At 39.5% G+C, this 20,209-nt stretch overlaps 1 protein-coding gene across 17 annotated transcripts in view; it reads left to right on the plus strand.

Moving 5' to 3' along the window:
• The window catches only part of KMT2C (lysine methyltransferase 2C), a 222,470-nt gene that overhangs the window by 75,277 nt on the left and 126,984 nt on the right, over positions 1-20,209 (plus strand). For all 17 annotated transcript variants that reach the window (XM_074315065.1, XM_074315070.1, XM_074315069.1 and 14 more), the window contains exons 4-6: positions 3,850-4,050; positions 7,513-7,658; positions 8,610-8,719. In XM_074315065.1, the coding sequence (XP_074171166.1) occupies positions 3,850-4,050; positions 7,513-7,658; positions 8,610-8,719 (457 nt within the window). The remainder of the gene's footprint in view (positions 1-3,849; positions 4,051-7,512; positions 7,659-8,609; positions 8,720-20,209) is intronic.

The following is a 20,209-nucleotide window of genomic DNA, read 5'->3' on the forward strand; positions in this document are numbered from 1 at the left end:
TTTCCACAATCCACGTTGTTCTTAGTACAGTTACAGAAGTGCATTCTTGAAACACCTATCAGACCTGCCCCAACTCTCTTTAATGGCTATTATATTTAAATTAAGTATTTAAATTACATTTAACATTTCAAATCCACACCGTATTCTACAGGTTATGATCTGAGCCTGCCTACCTCTCTGACTTCATGTGTTACTTCCTGTGCTGCTGTCACAGTGGCCTCCTCAATGCTGCTAACACGCAGGTCTGTCACGTGCCTTACTCCCCAGAAACGCCTGCCCCACACCCTGCCCACCCTGCGCATCTCCTCTGACGTGCCATGTTGCCTCAACTTACTTGCAGTCAGCTCAGGAAAGAGAGCACCTGATGTGAATTTGAGTCCAATGGGTTCTCTGTGCCCCACCCAACCCTGCCCCGCCATTTTGGGGAAGTTTTGAAAATTTTCAAAATAGAAGAGTAGGATGAGAAATAAATAAAACAGCAGCCTCTACCTCATTTCACCCATGAATCCTGCTTTGCTGTTCTTTGTAACACTTATGCTTTCCCGACAGTTCAGTTAATTATTTGTCTCCCTTACTGTCATGTGAGTCCTATGTTTTTCCACTTTCTACTGGATTGGTGATTTTTTTCTCTTGATTACACATTATATTTTATTTTTAAGATGGTTGCCCTTAAGACTCAGACCTCATGTTTCTTTACCCCATCAAACTTAATTTTGAAAGAATTTCAAACTTTTACAGTTTTGATAGATTTTTTTAGTCTTCGTACTTTACCATATTTTCATATCTTTGCATCTGTCATTTGGCATTCCATTTTCTAGTTATTTTATTTTCTAGTTCTATCTTTTTAAATTAGTTTCAGGTGTACAAAACAATGTAATATAATAGACATTTACACGTACCCTTACAAAGTGATAATGCCCCCAATCTACGACCCCTCTGACATAGTATATAGTTGTTACAGTTTCATTGACTATATTCCCTATGCTGTACTCCACATCCCATTAAAAAAAAGAACAGTTGCATCATATTAAAAAATTCTCCAATGCCCATTTGTCGTCAGCCCTGACCCCAGCTGCTACCCTTGGCAACCACGTATCTATTTTCTGTCCCTGTAGTTTGTTCCTTCACAATAGCATATGAATGGAACCATAAAATACGTGTACTTTTGATTCTGGCTTTTCTACTTAGCTAATGCATTTGAGTTAATAGTCTATGTTACTCATATGTCAGTGGTTGTTTCCTTTCTGTTGTTGAGTAGGATTTATTTTATGGAGGTACCTACCACAATTTGTTTACCATTTCCCAGTGAAGGGATATTTGGGTAGTTTACAGTTTGGGGCAGTTATGAATAAAATCGGTATAAATATTCACTCAATAGGTTTGGTGTGAACATGGGGTTTTATTTATTTCACTTGGGTAAATACCTAGGAGAGAGTTCGTTTTAAAGGAAATGCCAAAGTGTTTTCCACGGCGACTGCACTGTCTCGCAGTCCCACTAGTGATGTATGCGAGTTTCGCTGGAGAGTGGATTGGCAGGACATTTACTGTTGTTCTGACTCAACTTAACGGTGAGGGAAGCACGTCCCCAGGTCTGGGGGACTGGCGTGCTCAGTGGCCCTGCTGTTGCCTGTGTAGGGGACCTGCGCTGGTCAGGACCCAGGACGCTGTCTTTCCCCCCCCAACCCCCCGCCCACTTCTGTGCCCCCACCCACAGTCGGTCTTCGCTGTGGCAGCGTGGGGATTTCTGCTGGCCTTCTCCCACCAGCCTAAGGCTTTTGTTCCCCAGGAAACACGGGGCACAGAGATCGGGGTGGGTCTTTGTGTCTTCCCCATGTGGCGGCTGTTCCCCTTTCCAGGCTTGTACCACGCGGCTGCTCTCCCAGGACCCTTCACCTCCACCTCCACCTTCCGTGTGCTGTGCCATTGCCATGGTCACCTGCGGAGGTGCCCAGCCTGAAGCCTGTGAGTGGGTTAGGGTCCCCATGTCTGTGGGCCATGAATGGCATATTCTCACACTGCTTCCGTCTGGGCCTATAGCACTCGATGGGGACTTCTCACTGAAGTCGTCTTATCCTGCTTGCAGGTCAGTCTTTCCCAGGTCCAGGGTAAGCTGGTGCTTGCATGTTACCTCTTTCTTAGGTGCCTTTCATTCAGTTGCAGGTGAATTGGTTGCAGCTTTGTACATCCACAGCGGAAACCAGAAATTTCCCTGACCCCCACTCCATGTTAACAATCAGTTACTCTGAGGTGTTTGACTATCCTTACTTCCTACATCTCCTAACCTTTCCTAACTCTTTAAAAATTTGAGTACTTGTCTAAAAATATTTTCATTGTGGGTCTGGTGTGTGGCGAAATTTCTGAGGTCCTCTAAGCCAGGAATAATGTTATTACACTTTCACATTTGAGTGATGGTCTTGGGTATAAAATTGAAAGTTAAGATATCGTTTGTCAGTACTTTGAAGCAGTGCTCGGTTTTTGCAGCAGCGTTTTTCTCATCAGTCCTTGATAAGGCGGATGTCATCATCTATTGTTGCTTCTCATGGGTAACGTTTCTAGGGGAAGAAACATACCAGCAGTGGGGTACGCTGAGAGAAACGTACGCTTAGTGGCTCAGAGAAAATTGTAAATAAGGAAATTAGAACATTAGTAAGATACTGGCAAAGTAGACCACGTTTAATTGTGTGTGTTGTGTGTGTGTATCAATGGACAACACAAATTGTCATTAAACTGAAATAGATTGGAAAAACTATTTTCCATTAAATTGGAAAAACTTAAATAGGTAACTTTCATAAACAAAAGAATTAGTTGAGAAAGGCCCAGTATGAATTTAGGTTAACAGTCACCTGAGAAGATACAGGTTATTGCTATCACCTGTTCATGGAAGGCATCATGAAAGCTCCTGGGGTGGGTACGACAGAGGGAGTGGAGGAGAGTTTACTGGCCGAGAAGAAGGATTTGCGTGCAGCAGTCGTAGATGTGCTGTGAAGAGAACCAGATCCAAGAGGAGCAGTCCTTCGAATTCTGTGCTCTCTTGAGGTCCTGTCCGTGTCGATTGAATGAGTGATGTGGTTTCCCATTCCCGGCCTCCTGCTGCCTCAGCCGCCTTGATGATTAGCATTGTGCCTCCGGCTGGTACATTCGCTACACCTGATAAACCTGTTGTGCTGGGTCATTCACTGAAGTCCATAGTTTACATTAGGGTTCATTCTTTGTGTTCTTTAGTTTTGATACATGCATAATGTCACGTGTCTGCCGTTACAGTGCGCGATACGATGAAGTTTCACCGCTGCAAGTGCTGTGCTCTGCCTCGTCATCCCTTTCCCGTTCAGCCCTGGCCTTCCTCGCCCCAGCACTCACTGCCTAACCCAGTAACCACTTACATTTCTCTCTCCATGTGTGTGCATGTGCTGGATCATCTATCGTGTATAAAGAATGTGCCATCATTGTCATTAAAGGAAAGTTTGTCACCACTTGTTTGACAGAGCCGGGATGTAATTGCGTGACCATTAAACCCTACCCTCCTCCCCAGTCTTAGCTTTACTTTATTTTTTTTTAATACTTAAGTTTCTTGAGTCAGATTTAAAACAAAATTGGTTTTCAAGTACAAACGAGAATTTTTTTGATTTGCTACGTTACTACTTAAAAAATCATGCTGTGGAAAAATGGAATAGCCAATGTATAATTCTTATTAAACTTAATTGTTCTTATATTATTGTTCTTAATTGTTCTTAGGCTTAGCTTACACTAAAAACATAATATTTAATTGTAAAGCACAAGTATCTGTTACTTAAAATAGTTAAGTAAAATTACTTTCTTTTTCTCTGTCTTCCTTCCTTTCATTTCTACCAGTGAACAGCTCTGCGCTTTTTGTTACTGTGGTGAAAAAAGTTCCTTAGGACAAGGAGACTTAAAACAGTTTAGAGTGACGCCTGGATTCATCTTGCCGTGGAAAAACCAACCTTCTAACAAGAAGGACATCGATGACAGCAGCAATGGAACCTGTGAGAAAATACAAAACGCAGCACCACGAAAACAAAGAGGACAGAGAAAGTAAGCAATTTTGAGTTTAACTGCTTAGAATGCGTTAAGACTGTGTATCACTTACTTTCATTGCATTGTTTGTGAATGTATAGATGGTGTTGTTACTGAATGTTCTCATGTTTTCAACATTCATAGGACGCTTTATGACTCACCTTTTACCCAACAAACATCTCCTTTCTCAAAAGTTTTTATTTAAAAAAGTTTATCTTAATTGTATGTATAACAAACGCAGTATGATCACAGAAGTTAACTTTTAGAAGAAAACTTGAAAGAACGTAACATAAATGGAAAGCAGATAAAAAGATGAATGAAACCTTTCTTTGCTTCCTCTAAATCAATTGTAAGGCCAAACATAGGAGAACAACAAAACCGAAGTGGTTTTCACTACTCCCGTCTTTTATGTGTCTCCTTCCTTCCTTCCTTCCTTCCTTCCTTCCTTTCTTTTCCTTCCTTTCCTTTTCCTTTTCCTTTTCCTTTCCTTCCATGTGGAGCTGTCTTGTGAACTCTTACGCAGGGTTGACTTGCTCTCTGGGTAGTAATTACATGCTGAGAGTGCCCTTTCCAAAGTTAAAGGAGATGCTTTTTTTAATGAAACAAGAATTTACTAAGATATTTATGTAACTGTTTATGTGTGTCTCTATTCATCGATATCATAGTGACCTACCCAAAACGCTTGTCTAATATGTTTGCTTTTGGAGTTAAAACTCTTCTTGTATGTTGTCGAGTTTTGGTTAAAGGCCATCGTCATCTGTGGGCTTGGCTCTGGTAGTCGGGGGAATAGAATGTTCTGAGGTCGATGCGAAAGTGTAAAATTAATTTAGCCTGGAAAGGCTCCCCAGCGCTCTCCCTTGAGGGTGATGAGGTAATCATCCAAGTGCTCCTCTGGCTTTTATCCAAATCTAAGTGCTACGGCATTGTTGTGTTGTACTTATTTGATTGGCTCCTTCTCTTGAACTACTGCCAATGCCTTGAAGACCTGAAGGAGGAAATGAAACAATAACAAGAGAGAGACTCTTGTAGAAGAATTTAAGGTGGAACAGTTTAAGGAAGTGTAGAAGTACTGTATTGGGAGATTCTTGATAATTTAAAGGCCATAGCTAGATCATATATCAGAGCTTTACCTTTTGTGATAAATTGAGTGCTCATGACCTAATAAGATATATTAAAAGTCCAGCAAACTTATAAGGTCCATCAGTAATTAGCATATTTATGGACTGGACCAGGTTATTTCTCATGTTCTGCCTTGAGTCATGGCAATTATATAAGCACCTGTTCTGGGAAATATAGTTGGGCTTCATTTACTCATTTTATAAGCTAAGTTAGCTTTTAGTGAAAGTCTGTATGAGCTAATACGATAATTACGTAAAAATAGCCTTGGTTTAATGAAAGTCTTCATATATACTTAGTGTTTACCAAGTTATTAAATGATAATAACAAGCCAGTTAATGGACCTTAGGAATAAACCACATTTATAAAATTTGGAAATTATTTAGGGGTAGACAATTAATTTAGCTTGATAGTGGTTTTAAATATTTACAGAATATGTTACCGTGTTTCCCCGAAAATAAAACCTAGCCAGACAGTCAGCTCCAATGCGTCTTTTGGAGCAAAAATTAATATAAGGCCTGGTCTTACACTATATTATATAAGACCCACTCTTACATTGTAGTAAAATAAGACAGGGTCTTATATTAATTTTTGCTTCAAAAGACGCATTAGAGCTGATGGTCCGGCTAGGTCTTATTTTCTTATTATAGCTGTTAACTATAAACCAGATAAACAGCTAGTTAATTCTTTTTAAATTTGAAAATGAGGTTTTTAAATCATTTTTCCTCTTGGTGCACTAAATATAAGAATATATAATCAAGGAGTCTTTTCCTCTTTTGTTGTAGACTTAAAATTTTGGGACTATGTATTTCAGTTGACATCTCTTGATGTTCTTTCCTAAGTTGGGCTGTTGTTGTTCTCAGGGTTGACATCAGCATCTTACTGATAACGGTGCATATGTACAAACTGGCACCAAACATGATGGTGAAGTTTGATTAAGCCACTGGTTGGGTCCTGGGTAATAACAGACTGGTTAGTCATCCCGTGGGTTCTTACACCCGTCCTCCCATCAAATACTAGTGCAAAGGAAATGTGTTAAAACAATACATGAGTCTTTGTAGATGCACTGTTAGTCTTTTTTTCCCTCCCAATAAAGTAACAATGATTAGTAATGAATATTTGTAGGAATTAAGATTATATTAATAGGAAAGAGTTTTTCTCATTTTACTGTGGGCATTTATAAAAACAAGACTTTAAAGTAAGCATAGCATGCTAAACTTTTTAAAAAAGTGAGTCTGCATTTCTAATGCTGAACATAGAAAAATACTACTGCTTATTTTTATATGGTTTGTTGTTCAAATGTACTAATTGAAATATGTTAATTTTTTTCTTTCAATGATTCCAGGTATAAAAAAGTTTAGTACCCTGGTCATTGTGCTGATTTTCTCTTAATAGGAATCATGATAAATATCCAGCAAACAGAAGTGCAGTGAGTTGTGGTCTATATTCAATAGTGATTTAATTCAGAATTATATCAGGTTCAATACAGTGGTGTCAGGAGAAGATTCAAGTTCTAGTGCCAGCCGTCTGGTTTCCCGTATTTAATGTTTAAACACAAGAGTAGTCATTGTTTACTTAATGACCTCAATTAATATCTGAATTTTAGGGGCCTTAAAAAACCGAAATCTCCTATGTGTTGTATATCTTATTCAGCATTCATTTTTATACTGTGTGTTTTGCTGTTACACTACCTTCCTTATTCCCCAAGCCACTAGTAGGTATTTTGCTTTTGCTTTTTTACTTCTGATCTATGAGGTGACGTCTTGGTGGAAGAGAGCTGGCACCGTCATGCCACAGACCAGCTGTCGGGGTCTGTGGACGGGACCATGAGGAAGCTCTAGCTGACACGTTTTGCTCCCACTCCCTCCCTCTTCACTCTGGTGGTGGGTTTTCATTTCCCCTGGCAAATAACCTTTCTTTACATAAAATTAACTGGCAGCTCTGTTGTGGTAGTTCTCACGATAAAGCAAATTAAAACTTCTGATTTGATTGAGTTATATTTTATGAGCCTTTAAGGCCAAAGAGAATATTCAATTTATGTGATAAAATATGGTTCCTCATTAGATTATTAGAACATCAGTTTTCTTTTTTAATGATAGAATGGCAAAATAAATTTGCAATGGTAATTTTTACACTTCTTACAGAATTGGAGACCTTTTTTTAGCTGTTACTTAGATGATGCAATGTAGCAACTCAGTTTTACATTAGAGTATGAAAGTAACAGATGTGTTTTAAAAGTTTTATGACAGTTTATGCCTAATAAATTAAAATGGATCTGGCAATACATTATATGTAAGTTGTTCTAAAACAAAACATTTTCTACTTGTTGTGACTTTCACGTCGATTTTATTTTATTTTTCCCAGAGAACGATCTCAGCAGCATACAGTGTCTTGTGTCAGTGTAAGCACGCAGACTGCCTCAGACGACCAGGCTGGTAAATTGTGGGATGAACTCAGTCTGGTTGGCCTTCCAGATGCCATTGACGTCCAAGCCTTGTTTGATCCTACAGGTATTAAGCGCTTCAGTAATAATTACCTCTTGATTCTGTAAGCATTTTAATTTTAGTGAATTATCAACTAAATAGTAAATACCTTTCCCCTAGAAATATGATCACATTGTGAAAAAGTGTCAGGGGTAGGCATGCCTGCTTAGGTCAAAGAAATTGTCTAATTATGTTTACCTAATTTGTTTAGCATCTGCATAGGGCTAACACTAGGCTGGGTGCTTTTATAAATATTTGCATTTGCCCTTGTGTAAAGAGCAATGCCGTGGAGATCTGACAATTGAGGAAAGAAATTTTAAAGGGTTCTGAGAACTTGGAGAGCGTGGCCGTCTGGGTCTGTTTCGTGTAGGGTGAAGGGCAGTAGTCTCGGCCTTGTGGGTTTCCTGTTGTAAAGGTGCAGCGTGCAGACTGGTGATGTGCTGCCGTGGGACCACGTGTCGATGGGGAGGGGCTCACGTCTGCGTGACAGACGGTTCACTAGTGATCCGTGTGGGCTGGGGCGGACGAGAGCTGTGTCACGTAGCTGATTTGCCATACGTCCTCTTTGCAGAAACAACGTATTAAATAATGTCTGTTATATTTTATGTGTCAGATTCCAAATAAAATGTCTTATAATTTATAAATAAAAATGACTAAAAACAAATTTTCACTAATTCAGTGGTTCTCAATCGTGTGTGCATCTGAGTCACCTGGAGGGCTTGTTAAAGCAGATTTCTGGCAGCACTGCAGGGGTTTTGATTCAGTAGGTGATGTGAGCTTTTGCAGTTCTAACAAGCTCCTAGGTGATACCATGCTTGGACCACATTTTGAGAAGGATTGCTTTCGTGGTCTCACAAATATAGGATGCTGTTGTGCATTTTACACATTAGAGTAGATTTGGGGGTTTTCCGTGTGTACTTACTAGTCTCAGTGTGTTTAATGCTCTTCGTTTGCCCCTTGTCACTTGAACCCTTTCAGGCACTTGTTGGGCTCATCACCGTTGCGTGGAGTGGTCGCTGGGAGTGTGCCAGATGGGAGAACCATTGTTAGTGACCGTGGACAAAGCTGTTGTCTCAGGGAGCACAGAAGTAAGTAGAAAACACAAATGCTTAAGCACAAAGGTTCACTTGTAAGAATTATTCATTAAATGGCTACTATAATGTAAAAACCCTTAAAACAGGAAATTAGTCATTTATATCCAGGGTAGTTTGCGCAAATCACGAGAATATAATATGTTAAGTTGTGCAATAAATGTAAATCTGTAAGACAAATATTTTACATTTAAGTCAAAAGTTTTAGAAATGAGAATTACTGACCATACTTATATGCCCATGTGGTTTTGTCTTTTTAAGACAGAACCATTTGATGAAGACATAAAATAAAAGGGACAAGGTTTGACAGGTCTTTAGTCCACATGTGGACTAGCTTTGTTTGATATTTTAAAAAGTGATTGAAACAATTTCTTTTCATTTAAGTTGGCAGTTCAGTTTGTCTTTTTGGCACTATCCCAAAGTAATATGTACATGGTCTGCCATCCTTCAGAGCTTTCACTGTGATTTGCATGTAATTTTGAAATGAGCACCAAAGTAAATGTAACAAACCCTATGAAGTGAAATTGTTTTGCTGGCTACAAATTCCCTTTGGTTTTTGACAAGTGTATTTGGCAGAGGTGAAATAGCCCTTCCAAAGGAATATTAAAAATGGAAATTTTGACCACAGAAATTACACGGGCTTTAGTCGGTTGAATATAGTTAAAACTTTCAAAAATGTAATTGAGACAAGGACTTACAATCAAGTAATTATTCAACTATTATAACTCTAGCTTTACTCAGATTATCGAAATGATCCAATTTATGTGGCTGAGTAACTCACCTCAAGAGGAGGCAAGTTAGTGCTTGTTTTGGAAATGTGGCGTTACATTTAAATGCTTCTGTGACTAAAGTTTGAACAATATGCATGATAGAAATCGCACGGTCTGAACATATTTAGATGCCAGGTCAAGACTGGGATGGATCAGTGAGAGCTATTTCTTTCCTCAATTAATTGAGAAGTGGTCTTGGATTATTTTGTGACAGTGAGAAGTACGGGCATGTCTTGGAGGTGATTATGGGATTGGGTCTAGACCAGCGCCATGGAGCAGGTAGCACAATGAAGGGAATCGTAGCCTTGCTCGTGGAGGCTCTTAACTTCAGTGTGTCAAAGGCACGACATCTGTGAAGCGCTATCAGGTGAAGCATAAAACGAACTGCACCTGTGCTACAGGAAAGGCAGTGAACACAGGCTGGGATGCTGAACGTTGTGGTGTTGAATTGGAACTAGAAGAAGCGACATGAACTCTTTCCTATTTATACCAATGCAGGACTATAGATATTTGTATACAGGGGAGTAAGTATGTATCCATACATTTCCCAGCTTTGCACACTAAGGGTAAAGAAAAGCTTGCCTTGCCCTGTCCATTTTGGACGGAAGGTACCATTCTTGTTCTTTAAATACTTAACTGATTAGCATTTAAATGGAATTTAGAATCGGGAATCAAGCGCCATGGGAGACCTGCCTGCCTTCGCACTGAGGGCTTCGGTGCTGAGTGGGCCCAAGCAAGTGGAATGCCAGTGGAGTGCTGGGAGGAGGAGGAAAGATGAGATTAGAAGGGCGTCGGTGGCAACATTGGCAAACCTTGATTTCTCCACTGGAGTCAGTCAGTCAAAATTGATGGTAGTATCAGTCTTCTATTGCCATTTCTACTGGTTTTTGTTTGTTTTGATTTTCACTGTTATCAAATAGGCACAGGTAGACCAGTTAGCTAGAACTTCAAAAATTTGTTTTCCACTGCAGAGTTGGTCTCACTAACAAAAATTTAAACGTATAACAACACATTTGTTGATAAGATTGTGTGGAAATAGTCACTCATACTTTGCTGGTGGGAATGCACATTGGTACAAACCTTCTGGAGGGAACTTTGGCAATAACTAACAAACTACATGTGCACTTATCTTTTGACCTTTCTCGGAATCTATCCTGGAAATCTGCCTCCAATAACACAAAATACTTGTGCTATTAAAAGTTAATAGTTGTAGCATTGTTTAGTTTGGAAAATATTGGAAACAACCTAAATGGCTCTATATAATAGAGTGGTTGAATAAACTATGGTATGGCTCATACAGTGGAATACAGTGCACCTGTGAAAATACAGTGAAGAACAGCTCTATAAACGGGTGGAATGGTTTCCAGTATCTACCTTTAAGTGGGGAAAAAACGTGCAAGAGACCATTTGTGGTATGCAACTCTTTATGGAAGAAAGAATGAGAAATGAGGAAATATACAGGCATGTGATCATCTGTGGCAAAGAAATACTGGCAGTTTAAACCCGAAAGGAAAGAAATTGGTTACCCGTGGATGTGGGTAGGAAAGAGGTGGAAGGAAGACAGGAGTGGGATCCGTGTAGCTGGGGTGAGGTGTGGCAGACACTTCTCAGAGTCACTAAGTGTCTCAGAGACAGACACTTGTAAGTCACTAAGCTGTGACTTAGAACCATAGGCACGTTTAACATAACCCCAAATAAGCATTTACAACCATCTAGGATACAGGGGAACCAAAAGGAACAGCTAAGTCATCCTTAGACGGGTAGGGAAGGAAAACGCTACACTAGTAACTGGAAAGCAGTGTCTGGGTACCCGTGAGGCTCAAGACAACAGGAACTGCACACATGGGCTGTAGTCTAGGGGCTGAATGAGTCTCTCACAGGTGTGGGTGCGCTAGTCTGAACTCCCTCCTGCGTCCACTGTAAGTGAACAAGTAAGGAAATAGTTGGTAGATCATGAGAAGTAGGTGTTTCAATGTTGGAGAAAGGAGCCATGAGTAAGGAAAGGCTAAAATGGGTTTTGTGGTGTTGGAATGGGACGAGAGGGATCACTATGAGCTATGGTTTTGAATTTTTATACAGATATGGAGCGGCAGATGTGTGTATACGTGCAAGTTAGCGTGCACACATCCATTGCCCAGCTCTGTCCTCTGTGAAGGCCTGGAAGCAGCGGCTCCCAGGAGCTGTGAGCACACCTCGAGCCCAGATACTGCGTCTAACCACTGTTCTCCAAAAAGGGAACCAGAGCGCCCTGAGAAGTGAAGTAGTTAGTTCTCCGTGCAGGGAAAATACAAGATGAGGTGCCACAGAGTAAGGAAGTGTCAGAACGCGGGGACTTACTGAAAGCACAGGAGCCACCCTGAAGGGTCCTAAGAGCTGGACCCATTTGAGCAAAAACAAAGCATAAAGATCGTCCTGGGTTTTCATCCACAGAATAAAATGAGTACGCGAGTCCCTACTAATACTAGTAGATATTAATAAATGGCACACGTCAGTCACATCGCTCCTTTGCGTGACATTCCTCAGTGACGCTAATTTCCTTCAGAGAAATAATGCTGGTCCTCGCTCACCCACAGGGCTCCCCATGTCACGTTCACCTGCCACGAGTCCTGCGCAGGCATCACTTCCTGTAACTTTTCCCTCGGTCGCTTTCTTCCCCTGCACTGACCTTGGTCAGACACACACCCACCTCAGGACCTCTGCACTTCCCGTTCTTTTCTGTTGACTGTAGTCTTCTTAGACGGAGGCATGGCTTGCTCCCTCTTTACCTTTGGGTCCTCACTCATGGTGCTGGCCTCCCTGTCGGAAACGTCAGGTACCTGAAGTCCGGCAGGTACCGGAATGCCCCGCTTTATTGTTTTCTGCTTTGCGCTGATTGCCATCTAGCATCGTGTCTATTTACTTAATAATCTTGTTTCTCTCTTCTCAACTAGAACAATAGTGCCATTCTGACAGAATCTTTTTGTCTTGGCCATTCATCAGTAAATATTTGTAGCCTACATGAAGAGTATTAAAGATCATGCATGGAATCTTTCATAGTTACAACTAAGAAGTCCACAGTCCAACGTATTAAAGGAGGTCACTAATGTGGTAATTGCATACAAGTTTATAAATTTCTAATTGTTCAAAAAAATTCTAAAATAGAGCAAATCTTTACAATTCTACACGTGATGGGGGTGGGGGGATTATTGTCAATACAATCTTTAATGTCTCAAAAGATTCCCTAGGGCCAGAGTATGTAAAAGTGCTGTTGAACTTAGAATACCCCCCCCTTTTTTTTTAACCAAAAGACAGATGTTCTAAATTTGTTGACCTTCGGTATGATGACATGTGGCTGATTTATTATGGTACTTACCTCTGTTGTCAAAGAAAATCAACACTTCATCTGCCTCTTTAAGATACAGGTAGAGATAACCATGAGAATGGAATGAATTTTCAAAGACATTTGCTGGGGGTTGAGAATTTTGAAAATGGATATTTGGAACTATTGCTATTGGTATTTCATTGCCAGAAACAACGAAAGTTTGTAAAAAACAAACAACTAAAAAATATTCTCACATTTGTCTCTAGAAAATACTGGACGTGGCACTTTCTGATCTGTTTTAAAATATTCTAAAGAGTTTTGGTATGTTTTAAACCCATTTGTTAAAAAGAAAAAAAAAACATTTTGATTACAGAAGATGAAAATTTAGCTACATTTTGATAATTTTGGTTGGATTGAAAAATGGTTGTGGAAATGATTCACGACTTCTGTTTACATCTTCCTATTTTTGTGAGAATCCCACTTCCCCCCCCTTTTAAAACCTATGACAGATGCTGAAATAAACTGAAGTTAGAATCAGGCCTTTAAGTCTAAGAAGAAAGAAGAGAACGAGGTACAGAGCTTCGGCAGAGAGGTTGCAGTACTTTCTAAACTTTTGATTGTGCACGTCTCTTAAGAAATATGTGCACACACGTCCTTATCCGTTCTCATTGGAATCTGTGTCTCTCCTCTATGTCACTTACCAACATTTGTGAATTTATATTGTTTCTGCGAGTCTTGATCACTTTGGGTCCCCTGACTAGGGCTGTAAGCACCATGAAAGCGTGGATAATACCTATTCAGGTTTATCATTTTATCTCGAGCGCCTCACAGAATACCTGGAACACAAGAGATTTATTTACGGGATAAATATGTGCATGCATGGGATTTGTCAAGGAGGGTGATGCTGAGGGCACCAGGGGAACCGGGAGGAATGCGCTGCTGCCACCTAGTGGCTCCTGCAAACACCCTGCCATGCACAGGACAGCCTCCACGACAAGTCCAGTAGTGCCATGGTGGAGACATCCTGGTTTGGTTAATAATAATATTCCTCTTCTGAAGTGAATGTATTTCATTTAAGTTCCTCAGTTGTTAAATGGCATTCTTCATCAAGCAGTTTAGTTTTCCTGGAATTTCCCTCAGACTGCTTTCCAGTTTTTCCGGGGGGAACTTTATCTTATGCTAGATGGGTATGCTATACTGTGAACCTGGGTTTCAGGAAAGGCAGTAGTGTTTTTCCCTTAATTTCTTCTTTGGAGCCCTGGGGGGGGGTGTGCTACCAATATCTTGGAAATCTGGGTAATTTGAATATTACCAAGGGAATAGTTTGATTCTGCATGCTACAGATGTTTGATCATTTATTTACCTAAAGGCTCTCTTTCTGTACTTTCCTCACTGCCTCCCAAAAGAATTAACTGATACACCTCCAGCACACATTTCTGTTCTTTTAACTAGTTCTGACTCAAATGTGTCCTCGGCTGTAAGTAAAACATTAGTTACAAAGTTACTTACATCATCTCCCTACTTAGAATTTATCATTTCTATGTTTTCTCCACACTCATTCCCTGCACAGCCCCTTATGAAATTCGATTATATTTTACTAATTTTGTGCCAGGTGTCTTTGGGTAAAACCAGTTTAGTTCTGGGAGAAGTGTTGGTAGTTTTTAATATTTGGGGTTCTTTTTGTAGACGGCAAAAAGAGAACAAAAATAGCTTTTCTTTTTTTTTTTTTTTTTAGCTTTTCTATAATAAGACAGCAGTACTCATTAAGAATGTAGACAAGTAATGTAAATGTAAGTTCGGTTAAAAAATATTAAAACCAGTTTGCAATACAGTAAAAGTCTCTCTTGACACCCACCTCTAACCAGCGGAAAGTAAGATTTGTGTCAGATTTAAAATATTGATCAGCATCTTTATGTGCAGTGATTTGCAGGTACCTATTTCATCAATGTGGTCTAATACTGTTTTATTTTTATGTAATGCCAGTGCTTTCCAGTGTAAATTTGAGATAATTAAGTATATATTCTTCATGTCCCCTATAGTGTTTTAAGCGGAGGGCAAATATTCACAGCTCTGATTTCTCTGTCTGTGCTGGGGGTCCACAGGGCTCTCTCCAGATGGGAGACTCGCTGGATGGCCTCCTGGGCTCAGCACAGGCCTGTCATTATGAGCGAGACTTGCTGCCGTGATGTGTAAGGCTAGGAAGTGGAAGGATCTCAGTGGGAAAAGACACAGACGGTCTGGAAGGATCCCTGCGCAGCCTCCCGTGAGGTGTCACACAAAGTGCCCTCTCCGCCCAGCAGTGTTCCTGCCCGGAGCAGCTCTAGCTCGTTACTGGGGGCTCCGTAGTCGCAGAGGTACCCTCTGCCCGCGGGCACCAGAGGAGAGCCACACTGTTTGCACAGTTGGTCTAGGTACAGGAAACTGCCCGAGTCCCGCAGGGGCCTGTGGGAACCCTCCCGAAATCCAACGTCCCAGATGTCAGCTGGACAAGCAGGCCTTTCTGAGGTTGTCGTCTTGAGCCTGCTCTGTCAACCCTTGTTTACATGTGCTGAAGTTCTGCTAGGTCTCAGTTTCAGTGTTTCTCTCTGTAGGAGTAGAGTGGGTACTTCTCAGTGACCAGCACTGCTCCCCCATCATAGAGAGGCTATGCTAAGTGCTCTAGTGATTCTGTAAAAGAACTTGGATCAGAGGAAAGCGATGCATAAGGATGCTTTCAACTATGACAGAAAAATCCTGCTTTTAACTCTGAAATCTACTTTGTCTATATTAATATATCCACTCCAGCTTTTTTTTGACTGGTGTAAGCAGGGTATATATTATCCCATCCCTCTATTTTAACCTATTTGTGTGTTTATATTTAATGTGCTATCTTGCAGGGACTGGTTTTGCTTTTTAAAATCTGACAATCTCTGCTCCCCTCCCCCACCCCCAATCTCTGCTTTTTAATTGGAGTGTTTAGGCCATGTACATTTAGTATATGTGCTGCTGAAGCGAGCACTAGGCCATGAACATTTAATGTGATTAAGTCTTCCTGTTTTTTTCCTTCTATTTATTTCTAGCTATTGTTTTTTTTTCCTATTTTGTATTGAGTATTTTTTTATGTTTCCATTTGATCTCCTTTGTTGGATTATTACTTATAACTGTCTGTTTTGTTATTTTATTGGTTCCTTTAGGGTTTACAGTATACAACTTTTACTTGTCACTGTCTACTTTCAAGCGATATTATATAGTGTTGTGTGTATTAAAAGTATACTTCTGTTTCCTTCCATTTTTTCCCCCTCATGGACTTTGCGCTATTGCTGTCATCCATTTGATTTTTTACTTATGTTATAAAGTTCATGAGATATTACTGTTAATTTTCATTAAACAGTCAGATATCTTTTAAAGAGATTTAAATAATAAGAAAACTATTAAATATATTAATCCACGTAGTTACCACTTTGGTCCTCTTCGTTCTCTGTGTAGATCCAGATTTTGATCTGGTATCATTTTCTTTCTGCCTGGATGACATCCTTTAACATTTACAGTGCAGGTCTACAGGTAATGAATTCTTTCAGCATTTGTATTTCTGAAGTGCCTTTATTTCACCTTCGATTTGAAGCCTGTGTTTGCTAGATACAGAATTCGCGTTGACTCCCCCACCCCAGTGCTTTAGATGTGGTGCTGCAGGCTTCTCGCTTGCACTGTTTCTGAGGAACAAGCTGGTGTCGTCCTTATCTTTGTTCCTCGGTACATAACATGTCTTTTTTTTTTTCTTGTCCTGGTGGTTTTTTTAACTTTTAAAAAATTTTAATTACAGTTAAAATACAATATTATGTCATTTTCAGGTGTACAGCATAGTGATTAGACATTTATGTAACTAACAGAGTTATCGTGCTAAGTCTAGTACCCCTCTGACATCATACATAATGATCACTGACTATGTTCCCGTGCTTTACTTGGCATCCCATGACTATTTTGTAACTCCTAATTTGTACTTTTTAATCCTTTCCCCCTTTTCATCCCGCCCCACAACCCCCTTCCTATCTGACAACCATCAGTTTGTTCTGAGTATCTATGAGGTTGTTCCTGCACAAGATGTCTTTTTTACTGGATACTTTTAATATTGAATTACTGATTTGAGACAATTTGCTTATGTTGTGCCTTGGTGTAATTTTCTTCGTGTTTCTTGTGCTTGGACTTTGTTGAGTTGTTTGGATCTGAGAGTTTTTAATTCTCATTATGGTTAGAAAGTTTTGGGCAGTTATTTTTTCAAATTGTTTTTTCTGTTCCTCCTCTTTTTTTCTTTTGGGGATTCCAGTTACCTGAATATTAGGCCATTTAAAGTTATCTCACTAATGCTTTTTTTCGTTTTTTTTGAGATTCTTTTTCCCTCTTTGTGCATAATTTTAGATAATTTCTGTTTTTATGTCTTCAAGTTCACTAATCTTCCACAATTTCTAATCTGCTATTAATTACATCCAATGTAATTTTCATCTGAGATATTGTGTTTATGAAATTTGATTTGGGTCTTTATATCTTCCATGTCTCTACTTAACTTTTTGAATATATTGAGTAAACATGTGACAACAGTTTTAATGTCCTTATCTGCTAATTTTAACATCTGTGTTGGTTCTGGGTCAGTTTTGATTGATTTATTATTTTCAACTTACGTTGTGATTTCCTTCTTTTTTGTATGCCTGGTAATCTGTATTTGGATGCCAGGCATTGTGAATTTCGCCTTGTGGGTGCTGGATATTTTTCACAGAAAGTCAGGAGTTAGGGTGATGGGCGGTCAATGATTTCTCGATGCCAGGTTGCCAGGCTCCTACTCTCTTTCTGTGGTGCAGCCACAGCATATTGGCCTCTTCCTTAGTTCAGTTCCTCTTACAGCCAAAAGGTGGTGGGCACGAGCCCTAAGTATCATCCCCTCATGATAACATTCAGAGACAGAAAAAAATAAGTCTTTTATTTATTATTATTTTAATTGATGAAAATCCTTTCCATATGCTTTCCTCAACCCGAGCAGGTTTCTGCTAGTGTCTCATTACCTAGAACTACCTCGTAAGTTCATGTCTTAAACAAATAACCAATAAAAGTGTTGGGACAACTGCCGTTTGATTAGACTGATTCTCCTCTGGGGCCAGGGAAACACATTGAAGCCCACTGAAACACAGTGCTGCTCATGGGGGGTGGATTTCTGAACAAAATTGTGGGCCTTAGGAAGGAAGAAGATGGAATAGATATTCCGTAGTTAACTAATAGTGTCTGTTATTAGGAAGCATATTTTGACTGAGGGAATCTGAAAACATTTTAAAAGTTGGAAAGGTTTAAGATGATGCTTAGAGCATTGGTAAGTTTCGGTAGGTTAACATAGGGAGTCTAGACAAAGAGTCATCTTAAACAGTTTTAAAGTATGAGGGTATGTGGATTTTAGAAGAATGGCAGATACATGAAAGTGACTGAAGAAGGAGTAGGGTGGGGAATGGTGTGGAAAAAGGAATGGAGAACAGCCTTAGCTCTGCACGCCAAGCGGAGGGATTTCATTGTGAGGTTTCTTAATAATAAGAGCCACATGAATAGATCTGAACTCTCCCAGCCTTTTGTTGTTAAATTGGAAGAGGTTTACGGAAAGAGAAAAATGTTTAGGATTACTGGTGCGTAATTAAAGGTCAATGAACGCCAGTTCTGGAATTTAGGTGTTATGGATGAAATATAAAGATAGAATGTTGTAGGAATGCAGTGACTAGTATTGAATTCTTCATGAATGAGATGGAGCTGCAAATGCTGTCTAGTTTCAAGCCTGAGTATGTGGGAAAATGGGGCTGTGCTTTGACATAAACTCCATGAAGCATCTGTGGGACTAAAGGTCCGGGTTGGAATCATAGACCATTTTCCTAACACAATGACAGCATATCAGACTGTCAGGGGAGAGCGTTAAACAAAGAGAAAAAGTGATGGAATATTGAACCTTTAGTTAATGTTCACAGGAAGAAGTCCAGTGAAGAGATGGATGCAACATGGAATAAAAGTTACAGGATGGATAGTAGGAAATACTGAGTCTGGATTAATAGATTTAAGGAGAAATGGCCAATGATTTCAAATGTGTTTCGTATTGTAAGTTTTTCTAAATAAAACACGATTACTACATTTAATGAGGAGAATCAGGAATCTGGACTTCTTGTTTTGTATGTGACATTCTTAGCTGTTATCAGGTGACGTCGTCACCAAGTCAGACTATACCTGTCTATACTCAGTTTCATTTTGCACAGTAAGAGATTATATTATCTCTTCACTCTAAAATGCAAGGCTATGAGGATGACATCGAAGGCCAATTATGGATTGTTTTGTCAGAATACCAATAACAAAGTCTGGATTCAGCAAGATTTGATAATACAAGATTTGACTTTGCAATGCTTTTAGGTATACCTACACCTGGAATTTAATGTTTGAATAATTTCAGCCTGCCAACTTTATTACTGAATTTTTACTTAGGAATTAAGTTGGGTGGAAGTGAAGAGAAACTGGAAATGTTTGTTGTATAAAATGTACCTATTTAATAAAATATAGTTAAAATTTTAAGGCCTATTCAGTAAAGATGCCTTGCCCTTAGTGTTTTTCTCAGTAAAAGTCATAATTTCAAGAAATGAGCTTTTCTTTGTGATGAGGTGAGTGGTATTCTTTGATATTGTAAAGAAGACCTTTGATGTAAAGCACGGGGAACAGAGACTATCATGAACTTGCATGTGCGTAAAATAGCTTTGAAGGCCACATAGGGAAACTGGTAAACTTCTTTGCCTCTAGGGAATTTATCCTGTGTGGTTCTATCAAGGTGTTTCTTTCATTGTATACCCTTTAGAAAGTTTTGAATTTTGAATCGTGATAATGTGTTTATTTCAAAATTAAAACTTTTAGTGATTTCTAATGTGTCCCTGAAAGTACATTTCAGAAGCTCACTTATGTAGTTTTGTCCTAACATTTAGGTGTTTCTGAGTTTTGTATTCTGTGATATGAGTCCAATTTCATTTTCTCACATATGGAGAGCCAATTGTTTACTACATCATTTATGAAAATTTATTTTATCCACTAATTTGAAATATGACCTCTTATCTAGCAAATGTTTACTAATGTGTGGGTTTATTTCTAAGCTCTCTATTTTAGTTCATTTGTCTGTTTATATGTTCCAGTGACAACATCGCACTGCCATGGTGACTGTAGCTTAAAGGTCTCGATATCTGGTAGGCAAAGTATTACTTCCACCTCCACCTTTAGCAGAGAAACTTTTGTTAGAGCAGCTCTCCCACTAGGAGCAACTGGAAAAGCTGGGTAAAATCTTTTTCCAGTGAAATACTTAAAGGTGTTGGAGAGCTCTCGGAGAGGCGAGGACTTGCAGGAGTGAAGGCCCAGAGGGAGGGCGGTCTGTCATTAACTTCATTT

The sequence above is a fragment of the Rhinolophus sinicus genome, linkage group LG11 (assembly GCF_036562045.2).
Source record: "Rhinolophus sinicus isolate RSC01 linkage group LG11, ASM3656204v1, whole genome shotgun sequence".
Classification (NCBI taxonomy): Eukaryota; Metazoa; Chordata; class Mammalia; order Chiroptera; family Rhinolophidae; genus Rhinolophus; species Rhinolophus sinicus.